This window comes from Gorilla gorilla, chromosome 17 (assembly GCF_029281585.2).
Source record: "Gorilla gorilla gorilla isolate KB3781 chromosome 17, NHGRI_mGorGor1-v2.1_pri, whole genome shotgun sequence".
NCBI lineage: Eukaryota > Metazoa > Chordata > Mammalia > Primates > Hominidae > Gorilla > Gorilla gorilla.
Window position 1 is genome coordinate 95,837,243 of NC_073241.2, and position 27,903 is coordinate 95,865,145.

Sequence of the window (27,903 nt, forward strand, 5' to 3'; positions counted from 1 at the left end):
TTATATTCGCAGGGTCATTCAGACTTTACAAGAGCTTACAGCCATTGATAACTTTAAAAAGTGTTTCTACTTTGAAGAAATGCGGTGAGAAATGGAGCCAATATTTTTAGAACTTAACATTGAGTTTTGTTTTCCATTTTCATTGTTACTCTTTTGCTTGATTTCCAAACATTATTATGTTGCAAGAACAGTATAAAAATCCATGCCATAAATTCCATTAAAGTCTAACATGAGTCACAATATTGTATCAAAACTCATTATGAGTGAATGACATTACCTTGATTATCTATGATTGTAAAACTTGAATTGTTAGTGTCTTCTACAGATAGATTAAAGTAAAAATGGTGCTCTTCTATGGATTCATCTCTATCCACTGCACTGATAGTCTGAATTACCTAAAAAAAAAGGGGGATAGATTTTTGTTGTTGTTTGGATTCAGGAAGAAGATCACTGCTGCTATTATCATTAGCTTTTATTCACATTGCTTTTTTAAAATCAATAGGGACATTGCAGAAAATAACTGTCAAATCAGTGGAGAATATTAAAATGTTTTTTCTCAGGTTAAAAATATGTTCACTTCCTTTTTTCAAAGGGTGTTGTAATATTACATAATAAACAAATTCTTGTTGATGGATAAGGTGGATTCCAAAAGCTGTTTGTTGAAAGTCTCCAAAGCATTGCTTTTGTATTACTCATACCCTCCCTGCCTACATTTCACTCTTTCTTCCTTCTTAACTTTTTCTTTATCTGAATGTCAGACATTATGATTTGCTAAAGTTGTCTATTTCCTGTTTTTACTGAGAGCAAAACTGTGGTAGAGTTACTGGCTTACTAAACTATTTGCTGAAGTAATGAGATTTGCAATTGATTGAGGAAATAATGCATTTAAAATGTAGGGGCAATGTACATGATTTCCTTTGACCCATAATGATTATAGGAAAGTGTTTTACATCAAATAAGTTCATCTCTATATCTCAGATCATAAAACAATGAAGTACTTCAGACATGAACAAATCCATTCTCAATTAATTTTCTTCTTTCAAGACATGAATCTGTCAGTCAAGTAGTTCATTGTTGTCGAAAAAGATATGCTGTCAAGATCACATGTGAGATTGTGATTAATTGTGGAAATTAAAGTAAATTGATTATAGAAGTTATTGTTTTGAATTTTCTAGAATTAAAGTGCTTTTAACAATATGTCAAACAAAAAATAGCCTCAGATGCAAGATGACAAGCCCAGATTTATATTATACTTCAAAAAAATAGATACATATTCACAGGCATGAAGAACATTAGGAAACCAATACGATCTGTATATTACTTCTCCACATTGATTTATTTTTAACTCATTACACATTACTAATAAATAATATTCATTTAGTGTTAAGTAATTTAACAAAACACATTTTATTCAATCCATGCTTATAATTATACATGTGGATATTGATTTGTGTTAAGGTAAAGCCTTCATTTTAGAATATTACAGGATTTTGTATAGGCTGGGTAGTGGGCAGGGGCTTGGAAGCCCAATATTCTGAATCCTGGCTTTGCCATTTACAAGTTTTTAACCTTGAAAAATAAAAATACTAATACTTAACCTTCAGGGTTCATTTTCAGGATTATAGGTCTTGGCTTGTCAGAGAGTTTGTCACACGACAAACTATTATGTGTTCCTATGTCTGTTATGTGTTCCTCATGAAAATATTCTCTTGTTGAGTTTTTGCATATCATGGTGTCCTGAATATTGTTAGTAATAGGCATATGGATATCTTTATATGCACATTTGCTGAAATAAGATTGATAACAAAGTATAGAATTCATGTTTATCTTGCTGGCATATGTGGCTACAGTGTTCAGATAAGGAATATTTTATTTTACTACCTGATGTTCTGTATTAAACATGAGCATCTGAGTAAATGTTGCAAATGTCTCCCTTTGGGAATGAAGACTTAAGAAGACTGGAGATATACTGTATGTATTTCAAAAGATTTTTAATAAATCAAAATACCTTATACATATGTACAGGAAACTGAATGAGCAAGATTTCAACAGTCTGCCCCCTTTTAAATGAACATGTCTCCACTTTTATTTGCTTTGTAAGTTGGGCTTCCAATAAGATATGTTTTACTGGCTTTCATAATTACTTTATAAAAATAGGAAGACACAGACATAAAATGAGTCATATATCAAGTATTATGAATTTTATTGAAGTTACCTTGAACAGGTACACTTAAAAATAAACACATATCACTAATAAAGGGGCCACATTAATATGCTAATAAGTTTTGATGGAGGATATTTATTTTTCCTTTAAATATACCAGTGGAAAGGTTTTCATTTTCATTTTAAAATAAAATTATAAGAAAAACTTCTATATGTTGTATTGGTTGCTATTTACTTACATCTCTTTATCTGGGAACTATCGTTGACCTTATACATTTATGAAAGGAGTAAAGATAAATTAAAAGGTAAAAGTATATACCAAGAACAGCCATGGCTTGAGAGATTGGGAAAAGAGAAAATGAAAATAACTCCAAATTATGACCAATTCTGAAAGCTCAGATTTTTAATATTCTTTTTGCTCTCTACATAGAATTTTGGCCAATTTATTTCTGACGCAGTACATTCAATCATCTATATACAGTGCATTGAAAGCTACAATGGAAATACATCGTGTAAGCCCCAAGAATTGTAAAGTAACTACAATTTAATAAGAACTTACCTATGGGCCAGGATCTGTACTATACATTATTTTAGATAATCTTCACAATGGTCTTTGGAATAAATCCTATTATTGTTCCCATGTTATAAATGTTTATATTAAGCTTCATATAAGCTAAGTGTCTTAGGTAAGTAAATTGGCTGGGCCAGAATTAGAATGTAAGCTGATGTCATAGGCAATGTGAAATATGAGTAGTAAGTGTAGCCCTCTAGGACATATTGTTCATATCCTAGACTTGTTCTTGTCCTACCAGATTTACATACAAGATGATACCATAAAAGACATGCAATTCCAAAAGCAAGTAAAAATATGTCTCATAAAAGTTAGTGACAGAGAAATAAGTAATATAATTTTGTAGAATAAGGACCAAAAATAATGGTTAAAAATAGAAGAAAATAATGTGTTTTGATATGGGAGAAAGGGAAAATTTTCTAGGGTAAGAGTAGAGCCAATGAGCTAATACTCGAATAAAAATATGAATTGAGGAAAAAAGTGTGATCCTAAGCAAAGAATATCAAGAAAATTAATGAAGGCAAAGATATCATACATTAGGTATAAATGTATGAAATTAATATTTTGTAGATTAAAGATGACCTACTAATGGAAGTTTCATAAGTTCCAATTTAGTTATTTTATGAAACTATAATCACTATTTGACTTTCAAGATAATCAGGAGAATAAAGATAATCGTTTGCCTGCTATTAATCATTATGCACTATGTCTTTTTTTAAGAAAAAGTCACACATGGGCCAGTTTACTAAGATATCATTCCAGATTAATTATCCTGAGCCAAAAATAAGCCCAATACTCACATTCTTCAAACCAAAGAGATGGTTCTTATTAAACATGCAATTGATGGACAGCTAGTTTAAGATGCAACTCTTGTACACAAAGATTTGGAGCAAGCAATACATTTGTATCTGTTTCCTTACCTTCATGGCAAGTCACAATGAAACCTACTTCCAGGATTAGTCAATTTACCTGCCATTGTCTCTGGCTGTTTGAGCATGTGGGAAATGAGACAAGAATCATCTTCATGAATTAAAAATATGTATAAAATATTTAATATTCTGTTAATGATTTTAATTAAAAGTATGTGAAGATGATATTTTGGATATATTATATCAAATAAACATTATTAAAATTAACATTATCTGGGTGTTTTTTATATTTTTAAACGTGGCTACAGGAAAATTTACAATTCTATCATTTATTTGGAAGCACTGCATTACATACTCATATTTTCAAATAATTTTTCTTTTTTTCAGTGACTTTATTTTATATGTATTTTATATATTGTATGAAATTTGGCTTTAGAACTCCAAGAAATAATAGTGTAAGAGAAGGCATTGATTTCTTATTACTGTTTTAAATTATATTACCCTATCAGTTTCAATATTACATAAAGTTTTGATTATCGATTGAGGACTATATTTTATCATTATTATACGTATTATGTGTGCCTTTTGAAGTCTTATATTTATTACCTAGGATTTAGGTTTATTATTCTTATTCGTTATTTATTTATTTATTTTTGAGATGGAGTTTCACTCTTGTCACTCAGGCTTGAGTGCAACGGTGCGATCTCGGCTCACTACAACTTCTTCCTCCCAGGTTCAAGCGATTCTCCTGCCTCAGCCTCCTGAGTAGCTGGGATTACAGGTGCCCACCACCACGCCCAGCTAATTTTTGTAGTTTCAGTAGAGATGGTGTTTCACCATGTTGGCCAGGCTGGTCTCAAACTTCTGACCTCAGGTGATCCTCTCGCCTCGGCCTCCCAAAGTGCTGGGATTACACACGTGAGCCACTGTGTCCCACCTAGGTTTACTTTTATCTGAGGGTTTCTTAGCATCAAATGAAAAGTTTGTGTATATAATTTTTATGTGTATCATTTAGTTCCTTTGACTTGATATGTAAAATATTTACAGATTTCAAAGCATTGTATATTGTTAACTTTTTATTATTTTTAGGAAAGTTTAAATAACATGAAAATTAACTGTAACTTTGAAACTCAACTATACAAATCTCTTGACCGAAAATATTCCTTAGAAACTTCTCTGTGACATAGTCTCAGTATTATTAAGCATAATTGTTTTAATCCTCTTTTCTATTTTTCTTACATTATTTCATTTTATTTCATTCCAGTCTAATGACTTTTTTTAAAAACCTGCATTTTGAAATGATTATAGATTCACAAGAAAATGTAAAACCTGTGCATGCAGTCTCTCAGACACTTCACTCAGCTAAACCAATGGTTACATCTTATGTACCTGTAGTACATTATTACATACCTGTAGTACATTATTATATACCTGTAGTACAGGTATATACTTATGTACCTGTAGTATGTAGTATATTATTAATATCACATGCGTATGATGACGAAACAAAAAAATCAACCTCTATAATACGTTTATAGTGGAGTTCTTAACTTTTGCTTTTTACTTTGTTAATTCGACTCCCCTAAACATCTGATGAACGACATTATTAACCTGCTCCACTCTCATCTCCAACAGACATTGACGATGTTGTTTCTGTGCAATATCAAGTGTACATAGACACCATATAGCTAATTCAAATCTCTTTAGAAGAGAATGAACTCCATGTTAAGAACTTATAATGTATGACATGACCCTTAATTGTCACTGTTAATATTAACAAAACTACTTGTACCACAGTCCTCTTTTACCTTCTTTCTTATTTGTTTTTTATCTTTACAAAATCCTTAGAAGATAGAGATTGTAGAGGAGAAGCTGTCTTATTATTTTTGAAATGAGGAGATTAGTATTCAGCATGGTTAGGATATTATCATCTAATTGGGGAAGTGTGGATGAGTGATAGAGATCTTCAGCTATTGCACTGTGTAATCTTTTTGTTATTTTAGCTTGTTGTTTTTGATGTTTCATTCTCACATAAGGGGAAACATATTTGAATTACACCTCATGGTTTCCTATACATGTGATTTTTAGACAATAATCAAGAATACCAATCAGAAATTCCAGGAACTTAACACTAGAAAACAAATGTTTATTGCAATCCTCTCTAAAGAACCACTTTGCCTTTCAAAAACATGGGACAAAACAAAACCTAACAAAGAAACAAAAAACAAAAGACATTTAAATAATACATAAAAAGAACAACACTTATTTTGCTATCCTGCTCATTTTTCTCAAAGGGTAAAAGAGGCAAATCCAAAAAGATGCACTCAGCTATCATTGGAAAGCTGTGTGCTATGTATTGCTTAAGAGTAAATGAGGGTCAGGTGTGATGGCGCACACCTGTAATCCCAGTACTTTGGGTGGCCGAGGCAGGCGGATCACGAGGTCAGGAGATGGAGACCATCCTGGCTAATATGGTGAAACCCCATCTCTGCTAAAACTATAAAAAATTAGCCAGGTGTGGTGGCATGCGCCTGTAGTCCCAGCTACTCGGGAGGCTGAGGCAGGAGAATCGCTTGAACTCGGGAGGCAGAGGTTGCAGTGAGCCGAGATTGCACTACTGCACTCCAGCCTGGGTGACACAGCCAGACTCTGTCTCAAACAAAAAACAAACAAACAAACAAAAAAGTGAGAAATGTGATAGACAGTTCCAATCGAAAGAGAAATAGAGCAGCCTCAGTTATTAAACGCCTATCTTTTTTAAACTCTGGCCATCCTGGGGCCAAGAATGATAACTAGCTGGAAGAAAATAGCTGGTTTTTTTTTTTTTCAGTTTTCTGATGCTGTAGCACATCTAAGCAATCTCCAAAATATACAAATAAATCCATCATGAAAAAGTTACCAATTATTTTTGGAGATAAGGAATTTTTTTTCAAAAGAGTAAAGAAAATATAGTATAATTTTTTTCTTTTTTTGAGTTAATTTCAGTTATTGTATAACTGAAAAGAACAAAGAAAATATTGTAAAGCATAATTTTAAGATCTGTATATCTTCATTGAAACACATTTGGAGAATTTTATATTGTTTTAAAATTCTATATTTTATCCATTCTACCTATTCATAGATTTGCATTATAAAAAAAGTGAACCAGCAAATTTCATGGACAACCTTATAATCACATCACAAACTTTAAAAAACAAGTTTTACAATTCAAAGAATTTTCCTTTAATTATTTTTCAATACAAGTCTTCAAGTCTGATAGTCTGATAACCTTGATGTTAAAATAAAGGTAATACAAGAAAACGTTGCTCGTGTAGGATGATTTATTGATTGTTATGTAATCTTATTGCCTTAAATAGTGTTACTTCAAGATATTAATCTGGTTGTTTTATTAATCTAGGAGGTACTTTGAAAGATCACTTTTCTTTTTATTAGTTTTAAGGTGCTTTATTAGACAAATGGTGTCCCAAAACACCCTTTACTTTGGTTATTATTCTTAAATAAAATTTTCTTTATACTCAAAATATATAATTTCATTTTATATACATTTTTACATACTTGCTGAAATTTCTACACACACAAGTAATTCATCAAACCAATCTATGAATCAATTTACTAAAAATGTTCACTTTCTATTAATATTAGTAATAAATAGAATGTGGTTTCTGGATTTGATAAATTTTTTAAATGTTAATTTCTATGAATGCATATTATGGAAAATAATTTGGGAAAGCTTCAACAGTACTCTTACCTGGTTAAAACATTCAGAATGATAAATATGTCACCTGTAATGGATACAGAGTGCTTGGAAATTTCTTCATTGGCAAAGTCACCCACGGTATTTACATTAAGTCATTTACTACATAAACACGAGGTACTAACTTTTATAAAGAACATTTCTTATCAACCAGCAAATATTCTTGCATATTGAGGACAGAATGACTTCTTCAGGATTTTGTAAATAATTATCTTCTCACTTATCTCTGGCCTTTATTTATTTATTTATTTTGTTTGTTTGTTTGTTTTTGAGACATGTCCTCACTCTGCCCAGGCTAGACTGCAATGATGCAATCATAGATCATTGCAGCTTTGAACTCCTGAGCTCAAGTAATCCTCCCTCCTCAGCATCCTTGGTAGCTGGTTCTACAGGCATTAATCACCATGCCCAGCTAATTAAAAGAAAAAAAAATGTAGAGACGGAATTTCACTGTGTGAAAGTCCAGTCCAGAAAGGCTGGTCTTGAACTCCTGGACTTGAGTGCTGCTCTTACTTCGGCCTCCCAAAGTGCTGGGATAACAGGTGTCAGCCATCACCCCCTGCCTGCCTTTATTTTTAATTAAAATGTATTAGTCTGCCAAAAAGTTACAGGGTTTATGTAGTTACTTGTTCTGTTTTGTTGTTGTTGTTGTTGTTGTTGTTGTTGTTGTTGTTGTTGTTGTTGTTGTTTTGAGATGGAGTTTCGCTCTGTTGCCCAGGCTGGAGTGCAGTGGCGCGATCTCGGCTCACTGCAAGCTCCGCCTCCCGGGTTCACGCCATTCTCCTGCCTCAGCCTCCTGAATAGCTGGTACTACAGGCGCCCGCCACCATGCCCGGCAATTTTTTTGTATTTTTAGTAGAGACTGGGGTTCACCGTGTTAGCCAGAATGGTCTCGATCTCCTGACCTCCTGATCCGCCCGCCTCAGCCTCCCGAAGTACTGGGTTTACAGGTGTGAGCCACCCAGCCAGGCGTAGTTTTGTTTTGAGACAGTTTCACTCTTGTTACCCAGGCTGGAGTGCAATGGCGTGATGTCGGCTCACTGCAACCTCCACCTCCCAAGTTCAAGTGATTCTCCTGCCTCAGCCTCCTAAGCAGCTGGGTTTACAAGCAGTCGCCACTACGCCCGACTAATTTCGCATTTTTAGTAGAGACGGGGTTGCGCCATGTTGGCCAGGCTGGTTTCGAACCCCTGACCTCAGCTGATCCACCTGCCTTGGCCTCCCCAAGTGTTGGGATAACAGGTTGTAAGCCACCGTGCCTGGCCAGTTATTTGTAATAGAAACGATTATTAATGTTTTACACAGCTTTCAAACATTTTTTTATACAATTTGATTTTTTATCCTTTTTCTTTTAAATATAATATATTTTATTATATATATTTTTTCTTCTTTTTGGTATAGTTTTTAATATGTTTCATATTAATTCGAACACATTTAAGCTTAAAGAGTTCTGTGCTATTCCTAGGATTTATGTATTTATTAGACATTTAAAATATTTTGGCCTTAAAAAAATTATTTAACAACTTTCTATAGGGATATCTGGAAACTAATGTTGAACTATATGTAAGATTGTAGCAATTTGATAGAAATAATGTTTACCTATAAATTATTTTTAATAGTTACAATTAAAAAAACCCTCTGAAAAATTGATACCTTTTCCTAAAACATTAATTTATAAATATTTATACTAATTAAAAATAGTTGAAAAAAATAAAAATCACAAAAAAATGAGATGAAGTTTTAATACTGTCTATCATTATTAAAAATGAAAGAGAAAGCATAGGAATTAATTGGACAGGTTTTCCAATTTTATTTACTGACAATTCCATCTGTATTTTCTGCAATTCCTCACTAACAGATCACAGAATCTTGGGAAATGACTGATTCCGTATCTAGGACAGGAAATGTGAAAGGCCTGGCTCGGTATCAGCCTGGGTCCAACAGAGGGACAAAACCACATGATCATCTGAAACGAGGAATTCTAATAGAATTCTAAGCTATAATATCAGAGCAATCATTAAGATGTAAGGAGAACTCTAAAGGGTATCCTGACGCTCTGAGAAAATATCAGAGGACAGACAAGCGTGGGCGGAAAGCCTTCTCCCTGGGACCAGCTTCAGCCCTCCTTGGAGGAGGTGCAGCTGCAGCATACCCTGTGGAAGATGTTCACAGGTTGCCTGGGTTCACATTCTAACCCACATTCTTCAGGAAAGAAGAAACAACCCTCCAGGGTACCAGTGGGCTGGAGGATAAATATGCAGGACTTGGCGCGCACTGCGTTGCCAGGTCTGGAGCACAGTGTTTACACTCGGTGGTGGGGGGGGGGGTGGGGGGGGTGGGGGGAGTGGGGGGGGGGGGTGTCTCAAGGCAGTTGTCATGAGCCCAGGCTGCAGTTGCTGGTTGCCAAGTGCCTGTACATTTGGTACATTAGGGTCTGTATGTGTGTCTGGGGCAAAGCACCACACAAATCCCCACACGTCCAGAGAGCTGATCATGCAGTATGACAAAGGGAAAAGCAAAGATGCCACGTACTGGATCTAGGAAGAGAAGTCTTCTCCTGCAATGTTCATCCATAGCCCTCTACTGACAAGGCTCAACCTTGCACTCACCGTAAAGGAGAAAAGCTCTCCGGGGGTGGGGGCGGGGCGGGGCGGGGGGTTGGGGAGCGCAATTCCTGTGCACAGCGCAGGACCTTGTTAAGCAGGTATTGAGGCATGAATGTGCACCACGAAGCAATAAATTGATCAGTGGCAGAGCCCAGAACATATTGCTGTACCAGAAACCATGTAAGCAATCAAAGACTAACATGTTGTCTAAAGTACACAGAAACTGACATGAATGTGTGAGGATCTACTTTTCTAAACATTCTTTGTCCTTTTTATAATTCCTTTTGTGATTTAGATACCTTATTTTTTTCTTTATTTTTATTTTTTTCCTCACTTGTGCGTGTGTGTGTGCACACATGCATGGACACCTGTAAATATTTTTTAAAACAATTATTGTGCTGCTGCTTTGGAACTTTGAAGAAGCCTGGTCCTTTTTAAAGAGTAGTGTGGACAAAGAACAAAGTTTCAGTTAGACAAGAAAAATAAGTTTAAGAGTTCGATTGTATATAGTTAATAACAATTGACTATGGTTAATAACAACATATTGTATACTTCAAAATTTCTGAGAGTAGATTTTAAGTGTTCTCTCCACAAAAAACAAGTATGTAGGTAATGCATATGTTAATTAACTTGATTTAGCCATTTCACAATGTATGCGTGTATGTTTGTGTATATATATATAAACATCATCATGCACCATAAATATGTACTATCTGTATTTTTTTAATTAAAATATTTTAAAAAATAAAAATAAAGAGTACTCTAGGGAAGTGGAAACAGTGAACTTCGTTTTGGGTTTCTTAATAGAAACAAATCCATGCCGAGTCTATCACCCTACGCACATACTCTTCTTTTAGTTTCTGGTATAATGAAGCTTTTTATTTCTTACCAACATTCTCTAAATTGTGTGTCCTTCATGTTTTATTCTGCCCCAATTTTATTTTTAGCAATTTCCTTTCAGGGATCTCAGGCTGAGATTATATCAAAGAAGGTGCCACCTTTCTCTTTACTATCATTTTCTCATTCTAAGGTGGAGAGTTGTCAAAGTGTTTTTTCCATTTCGTTTGTGCCACCAAGTTCCCTGCTTGAAATCTAAGAAAGTATTTATTGGTTCTGGATTTTCTCTTGGCTTCATCCAGAATTTACATTATTTAATTTATCTGACACATATATTTAACAATTTGTGTCCTAATGGTGTAGACATTTCCTTCTTTTGGTGATTAACTGTTCCTTATGTTTAAACATTTTCTCTATTTACTTCTAAATAGAATGCTCTTCAGAGTTTCCTTATCAGCACCACTTAATATTATTGTTAATATTATGGTGAACCTAATCAAATAACTTTTACTACCCTTTGTAATAATTTTTAAAAACTACTTGTACATAGATAGTGCATTAAAATAATTATGGTTCATATGTACACCATTTCAGTTACATGAGCTATGCCTTATTAACTTTGAAAGCATTTTTTTTTAGAGATTGCTTCATTGGTTTTAGTGTTCATACATTAATATTTCACTTCTAGGAAGGAGGAAGAGATTAACAGCACTTTAAAAAGATTTTAGTGGCACTTTGGGAGGCATATATTAATGTTAGGTGTTTGGTTTTAATTGTATTAACAAAAACCTACCCAGTGAATTTCAAATCAGAAACCTCAACCCAAGTCAGTCTGACTCTATGATCAACACTGGAGGAAACACAACAGTCTTGTGCTTGTGATAGCCATAATTCCTGGATTATTAAAACAAGGCATCTTAATATATGAGAAAGTATCTACTATAATGTTATACACATTGACAGCCCACAAACCATGTGTCCACTGATTTCAATTTGTAAACTATCATGTATACAGCAGGGTGAGAGGAAATTGTTGGCTTCTCCTTGGATTTAAATGGAGGAACATGATAGGTAGTCATATATCATTCTTTCAGATGCTTATAGGACTGAGACAGACTTCCAGAATTTGACAGCGACATCTGCATGTTCCAAAATAATTATTTCATGATGTGTGACACTCTCCTTAAGGGAAATTGTAAAATAGGGCTGACCAATGTCCCTTGTTTTGAGTTTGAAGAGTGCATATCCCAGGAAGGAGTTTGGAATCAGTCAAATTGGCCTTCCTTTTATTTTTGCCCTTAAAATCATAAATAGCATTCTTTCTGAATAGAGAAACAGAAAAACTTGTTTTTCATATTTTTAATTGTGTGCATAATCTAAAGAGAGCTAGTCTTTATGATTAGCATGGAATATGGGGTAAAAATCACTATCATTCTTGGAGACAGACATAAATTTTAATTCTGGCTTACCTATTGCTACATTATATGATGTTGAGAAAGTTCCCTAAGTTACCTAAACTTTTTAAGCATAGTATACATATATGTACATTTATAAAAAGTATTTTATTTCATAGTTTTTCCATAAAGCTTTACATTTATACTTTAAGCAGGGCACAAGGAAACTCTATGACATTGCACCCAATAGATATTTCTCTTCCTCAGTAGAGTTTAAGACTGAGAATACTTTTACAGTACATTGCAATAAACATTAGCATTTGAGTTTCCTTTGGATCAGTTCTACCTGTTTGTAGATAATGGTATTTCATTTTTGTGGTTGTTATAGAGGTACTTCAAAGAATAAACAAATATTAACTTATTTCAAATTTAAAAATTATATCTTCAATGACTATGTGGGTATGTAGACACTTTTATAAATCTAGGATACATTATGGAACTTGTAACATGGTGGTTTTAAATGCCTTGAATATTATCAAGATACTTGTCTTAAACATTTTCATGACACGTCATCATCCAAAGAATTATTTCATCATTGTGCATAAGTTTTTTCCACATATATATTTAAAAGACATGTAATTTGAAAGATTGTGTAATGAAAGTTTGTGTGAAGAATGACAATAATGAAATAAATCTTCACTATTTCATCATTCTTTTTTAAAATTGTGTTACTCAAAGTATTACATCAACTTTGAAAAATATATAAAACAGACTGGCACACCATCTTTTAGTTTCATTTCTATTTTCATTGAGGATACATGTCCAGTAATATTTGAATAAGTGTTATAAAGATAACTTCAAAATCAGGGCTAGTTTCCAAGAATTAGTTTTATTACTGAATATATAAATATGTATATATATATGTGTGTGTGTGTGTGTGTGTGTGTGTATGTATATGTGTATGGCAAGCTTAAATATTGAATGAATTACAAATAAAATTTTTTAAATATCTATTATATATTGGTGCACTCAGGTATACAATTATATTAAGTTTTTTAGTATAACTAAAAAATACTACTTAGTAATTCTATTTTGAACTATATCCATGTGGTTAGTATTGTCATTTTTGCTTATTTTTTCATATTTACAAAACATACAAAATTGTTTTTCCAGGTTGCATGTGAAATATATTTTTCTGAAAGCATATTAATTGAATACTTTTCATATTATAATCACTATATGTGCATACATATATAACTATGGAATAAAATCACCAAGAATCTCTGCTGTCATAAATCTAGTAATATATTGAGGAAAATACGAAAATATTAAACAGAAACGGCCAGGTGTGGTGGCTTACGCCTGTAATCTTAGCACTTTGGGAGTCCGAGGCAGGCAGATCACGAGGTCAGGAGTTTGAGAGCAGCCTGCCCAACATGGCAAAAACCCATCTCTACTAAAAATACAAAAAAAATTTAGCCGGGTGTGGTGGCGTGCGCCTGTCATCTCCACTATCCGGGAGGCTGAGACAGGAGAATCAATCGCTTGAACCTGAGACAGGGAGGTTACAGTGAGCCAAGATCACGCCACTTCACTCCAGCCTGGGCAATGAGAGCAAAGCTCCATCTATATATATATATATATATATATATATATATATATATGTGTGTGTGTGTGTGTGTGTGTATATACATATATAAAAAACAGAACTTTGTCCAATTAACATACTTACCACATGGGACATTTACAGAAATAGGTGTATAGAAGATGCAGTAAATTAAACCTATTTCTTTAGGCTTAAAACAGGCTATCTAATAAATGGATAATCTAAATACATTCATATGTACACTTCATATGTACATGAAATGAATGAAATAATTTACTATACTAGTACTAGAAATATGAAATATAATTATAATAAATATAAACCATAATTTTATTTATAATTCTAGAAATACGTTACATCTAATATGTAAATTTAATAATTTATTAGAAAATTATAAAATTCATCATTTCAAAAATTATTTGTATTTTAAGAAAACTGGTGTGCCACATTTAAAGTATCATTTATTAGATTTACATGTTATTATTTAAAAGTTGCTTATTATATTTGTCAATATGTCTAAGTAATCAGATGTGTTTGAAATTCTTGAGAACATTAGATATGTCCAATTTCTAAATATATAATCTACTTATAGTACCACGTTTGAAGAAAAATGTCTAAGCTGAATTTCTGCAGGAGCCATGGGTCCAAGTTCATGTTCATTCTGTTTTTGTGATCTCTTCTACCCTATACTGTACGTCCATACATTTCTAAAATAGTTCAATTTTGGTTCTAGGGCAAGTGCAACACAATAGAGAGCCTCTGAAATTTTTATATCCACCTTTTACTTTCCCAAATCCTTGGGTTCTAACCCATTAGAAATGAGTGCTTTAAATTTTTAAAGTCATTTGTATATTTATAACAATTCTATTACTGTTTTCAAAAACATTTCGGAAAATATTTATAGGCAAGATTTGATCATTATTTCCAGTGAAATCACATTAAAAAATACACATAGCTTAATGAAATTCACAGTCATTTCAAGAAATATTGACAATTTTCACTATGTTGCAGTTTAATAATCAGTAACAGTTAAGATGTACCTATTTCTTAAGATATGCATATTCCTCAGCATAGTAGGAAATTGATCAAACATAACTTTGGTTACTAACATTTATTGAAAGAGAAATATAATTTCTGCTTCTGTAAAATCCAAATGGTCCCTGACTAGCTTTGTTGATAAATTCAAAGCTACTTAGAATAATTGAGTTGATAGTATCTGTATAACTATTTAGTATCATGAAATCTAGACTGTAAAATTTTTGAACATTAGTGGACATTTTTTAAAGAAAAACAGCTTATGGTATTTAACAGTCTTCTATGTGCTCTAAGAAACCTGATAATTATATTAGTTTATTATGTACCAGAGCTTAGAAGTACACAAATAACATTCTAATTTAAGTTTCACATTTTACAAATAAAAAAGTGAGCAGCAGATAAGAAAGTGTGTGAAATAAATTGTGAAGGAATGATAATGTATTTCAAAATGAGTATGTTCTCATAAGTGTTTACATATCTAGTAATTTGTACAAAACTCAGTTTTATTTGTGTTGCTATACCTGGTATAGCAATTAAACGCTACGAAAAAACATTCTGGCGTATTTTCCCTCCATATGTTTATGTTTATGTCTCATTTTACCTTTACCTGCATGATGAATAAAAAAAAAAAACCTTAAATGTGACTAACCTATAGAATTAATTTTTTTTAATTGTATTGGCAAAGTATAAATGAACTACTGACTAATAAATATACTATAAAAGTAAACTACTGAATCACTATCGTTAGCAAATTTTTAAAAACATTTTAGGAATTTGAAAGTAGAAAACTTGAAATTTGTATGCTTTTAAAAATTAAAATAAAATATTATTATACAAAGCTCACAACATAAAAGCATGTAATTAATATAAATAGAATAAAATTAATTTTTTGATGTTTTAAAATAAGATGAATGCATAACAAAAATTTACATATTATAAAGCTTATTTTATATATATAATTTGTATATATATTAATATAATATAATATAGAATTACAATAATTATATAAATTATAATATATGAATATTAAAGATGTTGATATCTATTATATAATAATATTGTATAATATATGAAGAAATTTCATATTATGAAACAATGATATATTCTTTAGACTTTGTAATTTATAATGAGTCCTTACCTGACCAGAGCCTGCATTTTCACAAACATAAGTCTCATAGTATTGAGAGAACTCAGGAGCATGATCATTGATGTTAAGAACTTGCACATACAGTGGGATCGAAGAGATCTGTTCTATATTGTCTGCAATTTGAATATATATAATAAAAATCTAACATATTTTAATATGTCTTTAGAAGGGATTAAAATTACATTAGAGGCTACGTGGTGTATTTTTATTTTACTTGAAAAAAGCAATCTGAGGACAGGATATCTATATGATTCACCTACTTATCAACAATAGATCCTAGAAAAAAATTCCATGCTCAATATATTCAAACCAAGCAACATTTATTGAGTGCATTGTATTTGCCATGGGCTGTAATAAGTGATGAGAAAAAGCAGTAAAAAGATAAAGTAAAATAAGGGTATACGGAGAGCTTGCAAGAGTCCAGGAACCATTTAAAGTTTTGTATTAACTCATTTAATTTTGATCAATATATGGATTATTATCCCCCCCAATTTTACTGATAAAAAATTGATAAACCATTTAGTTTCAAAAATTACAGTTAAATTACTTGTGTAAGGTTATAGCTGCAGTGCTATAACAAAAAAATTCTGTGAACCACTGAAATTCAGAGCGTAGCTTTTAAAAACAAATAATTAGAATCTAAATATATTTTAAAGTAAAATAGTTATAATAAAATCTAAATAAAGTTTTTATATAAACATTGAATTGAGAAGATTTTCTAAGTGAGCCAAGAAATCCAAAAAACATAATGAGAGAAAATTGTGGTTAAAACATTTAAATCCTTCAAATTGATATAAAAAATACATTTCAGAAAAAAGTATGAACTAGGAATTCACAGGAGAGAAAATTTGATTTATCTTATAGCAGACTTTCTCACTGCTGTCACTATTAATATTTTAGACTGGATAATTCTTAGTTTTGGGAGATTCTCCTGTGCATTGTAGGATACTTAGCGGCATCCCTGACTTCTATTCCCCGAATGTCTGCAGCATCCCTCCCATCCCAGCGTGTCAATCCAAACTGTGTTCAGACATTGTCAATGTGCCCTGGCTGAAATTGGGGGCAGAAGTGTGGAGCCAAATGGCCTGCAGTGGAGACACACCGCGTTATCATAATGTTCACACAGCCTCTCACCACAGGTAAGAAGAATGATGGTTTAGCCCATGCCATTTTTGTCATATGTGATAAAACAGCACCCAGTGATAGCTGAGTGCTGAAAAATAACAATGTAAACCGACTCTAGCAATGGATAATGAAATTTAAACTACACATATCTGTGACCCAATCTGTTAAACTTAAGCTACAGTCTAAGGTATCAGTATTTGAGTAAATGATCCAATTAAATACATTCCAGAGTTATTTGCATCACATCCAAATTATATAAACGACTCAAATGAAAAACAAAAAAGAATTGGGGAGAATAAATTACAACTGAACTATATTATGTGGATTTATTAAAAATGTGTGAGTCTGGCCAAGCATGGTAACTCACGCCTCTAAATCCCAGCGCTTTGGAAGGCCAAGGCAGGAGGATAACTTGAACTCAGGAGTTTGAGAGCAGCCTGAGCAATATAGTGAGACCTCGTCTCTACTAAAAATCCAAAAAAATTAGCTGAGTGTGGTAGTGTACATTGTAGTCTCAGCTACTTGGGAGGCTGAGATGGGAGAATCGCTTGAGCAGAAGGTTGTGGCAGCAGTGAGCTGTGATCGGGCTACTGCACTCCAGCCTGGGCTACAGAGTGAAACCCTGTCTCAGATAAAAGAGTCAATGTAACACATTTTTATTGTGAGCTCTAAAACTGGATGACTTGAGTTTGAATCTTGTTTCTCAATTTGAGAAAAATACTTAACCAGAATGCCTCAGTTGGCATTCTGAAAAATGGGTGTGATAGTAGTACCTGCCTTATAGGGTTGTTGTTAAGATTAAACATATACATAAAGCAATTGCATAAATTACATGAAGCAATTACATAAATTGGTTAATATACATAAGGCAATTAAGAGTACTTAGTACATAACTGAACAATGAATGTTAAATATTATTGTTTTGTTGTATCTACTAACCAGACATGTATTTTGTGAACTGAAAAAAGTAAGTTGCAGCTATTATATTGTGTAGGTTTATTGTTTTTAATCTTTCTCTCTCTCAGGCTGTAGTGCAGTGGCAGGATCCCAGCTCACTGCAACCTCCACCTCCTAGGCTCAAGCGATTCTCCTGCCTCAGCCTCCCTAGTAGCTGAAACTACAGGCACATGCCACCAGGACTGGCTAATTTTCGTATTTTTAGTAGAGACAGGCTTTTGCCATGTTGGCAACAGTGATCACAAACTCCTGACCCCAGGTTATCCACCCACCTTGGCCTCCTAAAGTTCTGGAATTACAGGCTTAAGTCATCATACAGGGCCTCTCTTTTTCATAAAAAAAAAAAGAGAAAGCTATAGGAAAGGTGCATACAATTAAAGGGTATAGGGGTGGGATTCTTTAGTTTGTCTTAGTGTTTTTATTTAAAATATATGTACTATTTGTAATGATAATTTGAAAGAACAAAACGAATTAAAAATCAGAGGCCTTGTACTTGTTGAAAGCAAGGTAAAATATTTTTTCTTTCCTTCCTTTTCTCAGAGCATTCATACACTCACTCACACACACACACACACACACACACAGAAAGACAGAGAGAGAGGGGAAAAAAAAAGCTTTGTATGTAAGTTTTTTCTTTGTCCCTTTGAAGTGTATGGAAATCTTTCAAAAGTTCAACAAGTTTCTTGGAAGCTTTAGGATCCAGGATTGTATTTATCAAGTAATGGTGACCACCTCTTTGAAATGTAATCTTCAAGGAATACAGCATCCCTATATCCTAGATGTGGGGAAGGATAGGAGACTCATTTTAGCAACGATCTTGTTCTAAGTTGTAGAACTACCTCTTGTCATAAAGACATGAAAAGTTAAGTTGTCCTTTGGATAAAACCACTTAGCAAATAAATACAGGCGGTCACTCCAACTACCCAGTGAATATAGAATGAATTCTATGTGACAAATAGTGCTAAGTCCTCATACTTGAATATCTAGATAACATTTAACTTGAGAACATGTATATATTGGATTGCACCTGCTTGACTACATAAAAAGGTGAGATTTCTTTCCATTTTGGCAATCTCTTAGATTTCCTACGATGCATATCACATTGTGTTTTAATGCTTTCCAGTAATAAAATTTTTCTCTCTGTTCTACCTTTGAGGAGAGGTTTTCTGGGCTGGGATGAGATTTTGCTTATAATTGAATTTTCCCAACAATAACAGTTACAATTAAGATAGAAATTGTAATTTTCAATTAACTAAAAATTAAAATTTCTAGGATTTATTACACACACACACACACACACACACACACACACACACATCCATGGCCTTTAAGAAATACAGCAACTATTAGTATTTATCATTTTGAGACTTTTCTCCATTGTGTGACATTTAGGATGAAAATAAATTAATGGAACATTTAAAAATGAAAAGGTATTTCTAAAGATTTCAAGAAGAAATTAACCAGAAAATTAAGGTTCATATTTGTTATGGTTTTAGCACATACATCATCACAGAATATCTTTTTGCTTAAATAATTAAATTGTATAACGTAATTCAGTTGTGAATAAACTGACAGAAAATAAGAAATTCATAATGTTTTTATCTTTGTGTTCCTAAACTTTGCTTGAAATTAAGTTAAATTAAACCTTTGGTATTACTGTACAAAATGTATATAACACTTCACAGCTTCACCTTAAAATAGTTAGTAGTTTTATTCACTTAGCTGGCATACTGATAAATAGCATTGTGCTTAATTTGGGAAGATTTCCAGAAAAGAGACTAAGCACAACGAACTTCATTTGCTGGAAAAAAAAATGTTAAAATGGAACATCTCTTTCCTATAATCAGTATAATTGCTATGGTGAAAGCTTTTCAAGGTAGTTAGCAAATGCAGCTAGATGATTTTTAAAACAGTTTTATGTAATGCCCTGTTTTCCACCAGTAGGTGGTTTGTTTATATTGCTATTGAAGCTTAAATGGTCAAGCTTAATTATTTTTGGTTCAGTATTGATTTCATAGTAGTAAAAAAATGGCAGTTACACATATTTTCCCCAAATAGATCTAAAATGGGCTTAATGATGTAGAATTTTTTTAAATGTTAGAGAAAGAAAAAGAAAATGAAAATTTGTTATCCAGTGTTATAAAAGCTTGTTCCAACAAGTTTTTCCTTAAAATGAAAAAAAAAAATTGTTCTCAGAAATACACAATGAATAAAAGCTGCATTTAAAATAAACATCTTTGCATTTTCTGACACGAGAAGCCTTGGCATTTCCTCTGTTACAGCGGGCATTTATTCCATTGTAACATTTGCCTCCTTTTACGGTTTAGTTAAATGGAACCTTGAAAACCCAGATTCAAGCTCTCCTACAGTGTTTCCATAGAACTGTTCATTGTATCGCAAATAATATGCGGAGATGCCTTCCACTCCACCATATCACCTGCCATCTGCCTAATAAAGTAAGGAAAAGAGAGATATCTGCTCCCTGCCTCAACAAAGAGTGAAGAAAGGAAACATGATTATTAAAATTCTATGTAAAATCAGCTATAAGAAAAGATGCATCTGAGAATATTTTATATTCGTAATTTTAATACTTTACAATTCTAAATCTATTGACTAAGTAATGGAAATGACTTTGTTATTTTATGTTGTGTTATATTTATTTCTTTAAGCTTTAATAAATATAATTGTATGAATAACAGATTCATGATTTTAAGGACAATATCCAAGTGGTAAATCAGAATAATTTACAACTGGAAAACGAAATCATCCACCTAAATAAACAAGCAGAATTTCAGGTGAATTTCATTTGTATTTTGTTGTTTCCTCAATTTATTCTTGTATGAAAAATTATTTACTGTTATAATTAGAAAATAGTTTAGAAGGTATTTAGTGGTGAGCATATAAATAAAAACTAATAAAATACACAAGTACACACATTTACATTGAATGTCATTTAAATAATTCCAACAACATTTTAAAGTAGCCTCATCCCCATGTATAGAAATTTGTAATTATTTACAAAATATGGCAAACAACTGTATTGGATTTCAAATGAGTACTTACATTTTTCTGTGGCTGTAATACTTAGGTTGTACCAAGCACTGATTTCACGATCCAGTGAGTTAGTTGTAGTGATTGTACCATTATCATCGATATTGAACACTTTGCTCCTAGTAATAGAATACCTGAACCAAAAGGAAAGTATACCTTAATGTTTTTATTCTATCTGCATAACAGTGTTAGATAATACTCTTTAAGCAATAAGACATCTTATTCAATGCATGCTCTACATAGCCAATATATAATACCGAACAACTTTTAGAACAGTATATTCCTGTATTTAAGGTTCAACTCAGTGGAGATAGAAAAAAAAATGTAGCATGACTTTAGATTTAAATTGATGGATGCTAAATGTAAAATTAATGATTGTGAATCTTTTTTTCGTATCAAATTAAAATATATCTTCAGCCTAGACGAGTATTGATCTCTTTCCTATGTCACAGGTGTTGCTTGTGAATCTGTTCATTTTACTACAACTACTTGGCTTGATATTTAACAAATGTTTTTGTTTGTTTAAAAAGTAAATTTGATAACAAGTAAAGTCTGTATAGTAGATAGAATTTTAATTCTTTTGGGAAACCTGAAAGACTTCTGAAATCTGGAATCTGGAATCAGGAATCCAAAATATTTATATATATATATATATATAAAAACATATATATAAACATATACATATAAACATATATATAAACATATATATAAACATATATAAACATATATATTAACATATATAAAATACATTATACATGATATATATTTACATTTTATAACACATTACATATTTTATTACATATATAACATATTTGTAATATTTAATACATATATGCTTTATTCTATATTACATATAGAATATATGTAATATATAATACATATATGTTTTGTGCATATATAATATATGTAATATATGATACATATGTTTTATTATATTACATATCATATATGTATGTATATATGTATGTGATATATTACATCACATGTATTTATTTTATATTATATATTTACATATAATGTATATGTTTTATGTATATACACACATATAAAACAAAAGTAAAATATAGTAGTTCTAATGTGCTTTTAGATTGTGCATGGAAGAAAGCCAAGTTACAAATTTCTCCCAAGGAAAAAAAAACTGAAAAATGATCTCCACCTCCACAATGAAAGAAGACTTCGAAATACTCAGCATGTCTCATCTACGTGGAAACAATTAATAATAAAAATTAAAGAGTAATAATAACTAGGGTTCAATAATGGCTTCTCATTGCATGTATATTCCTGAAGACTTTGATAAGATATCAATGAAGTTTACCATAATTATACGGCAAAGATGAGAATATTTTAATTTTGAGTTCAAGTATTTCCAAAAACATTATACTACTTTGTAGCTTGGTATTCAGATAAGGATTCAATAGAAATCACGAAGAATTAAGCTTTAGGGGAGTTCAGTTTTAACTGTACTCCATTTAAAATATTTATAAGTACTTTCCCTAAATATCCCCAAGTGGTTGACTTTCACACCTAATAGAATTGTTGGAAAAATTATACAGTGTTTTAACAGTTGTTATTTTGATTTAAACATCTAATCCTATTTCTGTAAAATGTCATTGCACATAAAGCCCATTTAAAGTTTGATAGGATGTTATAGTCTTTAATAGTTTAATTCACATCTGTTAGAATTTAGGAAGAAGAGCCATATAAACAATAAATTGGTTCAGTTCCCATTAATTAATTAAAACAGAAATAAAAATATATGTAGCCCCTCTAGGATGTGATATAAGCAGTGATGTGTAATATGTATCATTTTTCTTAACCCCTTTTAGAACCACAAATTCTCGTTATGTAAGTTTTCTTTTCCCCCACTCCACCTTCACTGGACAAAAGTTGTTTGGCTTTGAGGTAAGTTTTAGTTAAATTTTACATATATGTAAAATACATATATATTTTTTTCCCATTTTTAAACTAGGGAGACAAACATCAGAAAATTCATAAATATGTAAACAGCTGACTTATTTAGATATGTATCATCATGACCTCAGCAAAATTTAAAATTTGGAATTTTCCCACTAGTCCAATTAAAAACATTTTAAAATAATTTTGGACTTACAGAAATGTTGTAAAAATAGCACACAGCATTTCTACATGCTCTTCACTCAGCTTTTTCTAATGTTAAAATCTTATATAAAACTTTAATCTTTTTAATAAATTAATCACTATAATTTAATTAATCAAACTACAAACTATAGTTGGATTTCACTGGTTTTTTTTTTCCACTCATATTCTTCTTTTACAATCCAATGTAGAATCCAATATGGCCTTTCATTTTCCTGCGTCCTTAGTCTCCTCCACAATTCCTCAATGTTCTTGTCTCTCAAGACCTTGATGCTATTGAAGAGTATTGGTCAATTATTTTATAAAGCTTCTCTCAATTTGGGTTTGTCTGATGCTTTCTCATGATTAGACTAAGGTTACATATTTTTGGCAGGAATAACACAGACATGATATACTTTCTTAGGCTATCATATCAGGGGAACATGATGTTCATCATATCTCATGAATGGTGATATTAACATTGAGAACTCGATTAGGTGATGACAACCCCATTTCTCGGGGGTAAAATTGCTATTTTTTTCTTCTGTAATTCATAAGAATCTCAGGAAACTATTTTAAAATGTTCTGGTTTCTCAAACATTTATCCACTAATTTTCAGTATCCATAGAGGAATAATGTTAACATTTTTGAATACTTTCTTTCTGGAACCACAAGATGCCCCAGGATGATCTTGTCGTTTCCTTACAACAGCTCTGGATTCCAGTTATCAGATGAGCTGCAGCATCTTTGATTGGAGAGTAGTATTAGAAAGCAAGATCTAGGTATTAAGAGTTCCCATTGCTTCTTGAGTTTCATTGTTTTTAGGTCCTTTGAGTAGACATCAACAGGAAATACATGTATGTATACCCACGCGTACAAACACATCTATATTTATTTCCACGTAATTCCTTCTGTCTGTATATATATTAAGAAGGCATTCGTGCATCATACCTCATATTTCAATCCAGTGCGACCCCTTCATGTAACTTTTCTCATTTTTTATTTGTAATCATTTCTTTTGACAATAATGCATCTTAGTCTATCTACAGCATATTTACTTATGTGTTCAATCCCAATAAACATGTAGAGTAACACTGCAATCCCTAAATAGTATCCATGTAAAAAATATATTCAGTATGTAGAGTACATTTCTTCTGAACAGCTATTTTTTTCTCTAGATTTAGAATTGAAATACTCTCTTCCAAAATTACTTAGGTTGTATTTTCCTAATTCCTCTCCTTTTGATTATGTTATTTGTCTATAATATAATAAAGTACATTTGCAATAGTTTGCCTTCAATTTTGGGGATATCTCCAAAGTCCTATTTGATTTTTTTCCAGAGTTTACACTAATTAGTATTTTCATCTATATCTTGGAGAATTCTGTGAACTTGGACAAAAGAATAGTCATGTGTCCGCCTTCACGTAATGACACAGAACAATTTTATCACCCTCCTTTCCTTTGTCATATTTTTTTAGTTTAGGTACCACAGGTTTTATTTTTGTTTGTTCATTTTTTTTTAATCCACTCACCTATTGAAGGATATTTGAGTCAATTCCAGTTATTGGAGATCATGTATAAAGCTGCCATAAATGCTTGCATACAGGTTTTCATGTCAAAATAAATACACTTTCTAGGCCTGCTGCAACAAAACACCACAAACTGGGTGGCTGAAAACGATAAATTAACTCTATTAGATTTATTAAAATCAAAGTAGCAACAGGGTCATGCTTCCTTTGAAGCCTGTAGGGGTGAATCCTTCCTTCCCGTTTCTAGCTTCCAGTGATTTCTGGCAGTCCTTGCTAGTCTTCCGCTTGTAGACGCATCGCTCTCATCTCTGCTTCGGTTGTCACATGGCAGTCCTCTCCCAGTGTCTGTCTTCTTATAAGGACACCAGTCATTTTGGATTAAAAACATACCTGCTCAGGTATGACCTTATCTTAACTAGTTACCTCCACAATTACTCTATTTCTTAACAAGGCCACATTCGGGTGTACTGGATGTTAGGACTCAACATGTCTCTTTGGGACACAACTCAACCCAAAACACAAAGTTTCCTTTATTCCTGGGTAAATGCTTGGAAGAGGGATTGCTGGGTGTTGTGGTCAATATAAGTTTAATTTATAATAATCTTGTATCTTTCTGCCTTGATAAACTCACTTATTACTGGGCATTTTTGTGAATTTCATGGAATTATCTAGGCAATAATCAAGTCATCTGCAAATAAAGCAAACTATATTATTTCTCTCCAGCTTGTATGTTTTTATTTCTTTTTCTCACTTACTGCATGGCCAGGACTTCCAATATTATAGATTTGGACTAGTGAAAGAGTACATTCCTACCTTGTTTCCAATCTTAGGAAAAAAGCACATAATATTCCATAATTAAGTATAATATTAGCTGCATTCTTTTGTAGATACTCTGTATCTGTTTAAGAATCTTCTATTCATATTGTGCTGATTGTGCTGATAGTTTTTATAATAAGTTAATTTTGAATATTGTCAAATGTTTTTTCTTTGTCTATTGAGATGTTATATGGCTTTTCTTTTTTAATCTGTCAATATGGTGGTTTATATGAAAATATTTTAATATATAGACACATCCTTGCATTCCTGGGTGCACTCCAGTTGATAAGGATATACTTACCTTTTCACAAATAGCTCAAATTACTATTATTGTAAAGAATTTTCATATTTGTTTATGAGGGATATTGATCTGTAGTTTTCTTTGCTTGTTACGTATGGTAGGATGTATCAGTGGCATCAATTTTTACTGGAACTGTTTTTTTTTTATGAAGCTTTTTAACTGACTTTTTGGTGGTATATATATGCTTGTGTGTATGCATGTGTATGTATACATATTTATGAGGTTGTACATATATGGTTGTTTGTAAATGTATACATATGTGTGTGTGTGTGTATGCTAAGGTTATTTATCTTTTAATATCTTTGGATTCTCTCAAGAACTTCCTCTAAATGTATAGGCATAGCATTGTTCAAAGTAGTCCCTATAATCTTTTTAATATCTGTGGGATCAATATGTGTGCTCCCTTTTTCACTTCTGATAATAATAATTTTTGTCTTCTCTCTCTCTCTTTCTCTGTTTGCCCCTTGGCCTTTCTCCATAGAGATTAATAAACTTTAGCAATATTTTGAAAGAATCTGCTATTGGATTCATTATATTACTCCGTTGCTTTCAGTTTCACTGCTTGTGATCTAATCTTTTTATTTCCTTTTTTTCCTGCTTGCTTTGCTTTTTATTTGCTCTTTTTTTTCTAACAGGAAATAATACACCATCTTTCTCATACTTACAAAATATTTCAAAGTTTGACTTTAGACTTAATTTGAAAGGAAACTTCAATAACGTCCAAAAAGTAAATCATACCCATTGACACCAAAAGAGTAATCCCTATATCTGAAGTCCAAAAGAATAAGGCAATTGTCTTAGTCATCACAGACAGCTATTAAAAATTACCATAGACTGGGCAGCTTATAAACAACTGATATTTATTTGTCACATTTCTAGAGGCTGGAAGTATGAGATTATGATGCCAGCATGATTGGCTTCTGACAAGAGCACTCTTTCAGTTGCAGACTGTTGACTTCTGTGTCCTTACAGCCAGAGAGAGGCTTGAGGGAGCTATCTGGGTTCCACTTTAAGGGCACTAATCCCATTCATTAGGGCTCCACCTGTGTGACTTGATTCCTTGTAAGACCCACCTTCTCGTACCCACCTAATACCATTTCATTGAGATTTAGGATTTCAAAATGGGACCCACCTTGTAATACCATTTCACTGGCATTTCAGATTTCAAATATGAATTTTGAGGGACGTAAACATTTAGACTTCTGAAATAATACATAGTATTAGTGATAAAATAAAAATTTTAAGAATAATTTCTTATGAAGTTCTTAATAATTTTATGGTAGTAATTTTATTACAGATTGTTTGGGCTCCTCTAATTTTTACCATACAAGGCTCCTTAAAACAATTCTATCATCTCACTTTCAAGTCTAAATATTAGATTTTTCCATTATTTCTGTACCCCATTTTTTAAAAATTGACATGAAGTTTGTTATTATAATTCATATAAAGGTAGATCTTGCTCCTCAAGCTTTTATGACCTCAACTACAGCAAGAATATTTTGTTAAACCAGTTTATTCATCCCACCCAAGACTTGATGAAACTGAGTTTGGGAATTTCCATGCTTTACAGAAACAGCAGGTGATTCTTACTCAGTAGGAAAAACTAATATGAGTTTAATGAATTGGGGCTAATTTACTATGTTTAATATGTGTTAGTGTTTCTCCCACAACAATGAAACATCCCTAAGGCTAAAATACAATATCCTAATATTTTTTTCTGGTTTTCATAGCTCTTACCATGCAGTGAGTATTAAAGAAGAGATATTATCAAATTAAAACTCAAATTGAAATCATTTTGCATTTTATGTTCAAATATTTTGGGGATCTTTTGCTTACAAAGAAAAAAGAGATAAATAAAGAAAACCAAAAAGAAGCCTCCTGAAATGTGCTGAAGTGGGTATTTTCATAAGCAACTGATTTTGTTTTTATGATGTATTTTGAATGTTTGTTAAATCAAGCTGTATCATATGGAAAAAAATCAACAATATCAACAACAAAAACTGCTGTATCCTCAGTGATCCTAACATATGTATGAAAAGCAATATTAT

General features: G+C 32.1%; 1 protein-coding gene across 3 annotated transcripts in view; it reads right to left on the reverse strand.

Annotated features, from left to right (window-relative positions):
• Nucleotides 1–27,903, reverse strand: part of CDH19 (cadherin 19) — a 362,797-nt gene that overhangs the window by 10,041 nt on the left and 324,853 nt on the right. For all 3 annotated transcript variants that reach the window (XM_055368050.2, XM_019013749.4, XM_055368051.2), the window contains exons 8-10: nucleotides 21,128–21,249; nucleotides 15,974–16,095; nucleotides 278–395 (exon numbers count right to left, since the gene is read on the reverse strand). In XM_055368050.2, coding sequence (XP_055224025.1) covers nucleotides 278–395; nucleotides 15,974–16,095; nucleotides 21,128–21,249 — 362 coding nt within the window. The remainder of the gene's footprint in view (nucleotides 1–277; nucleotides 396–15,973; nucleotides 16,096–21,127; nucleotides 21,250–27,903) is intronic.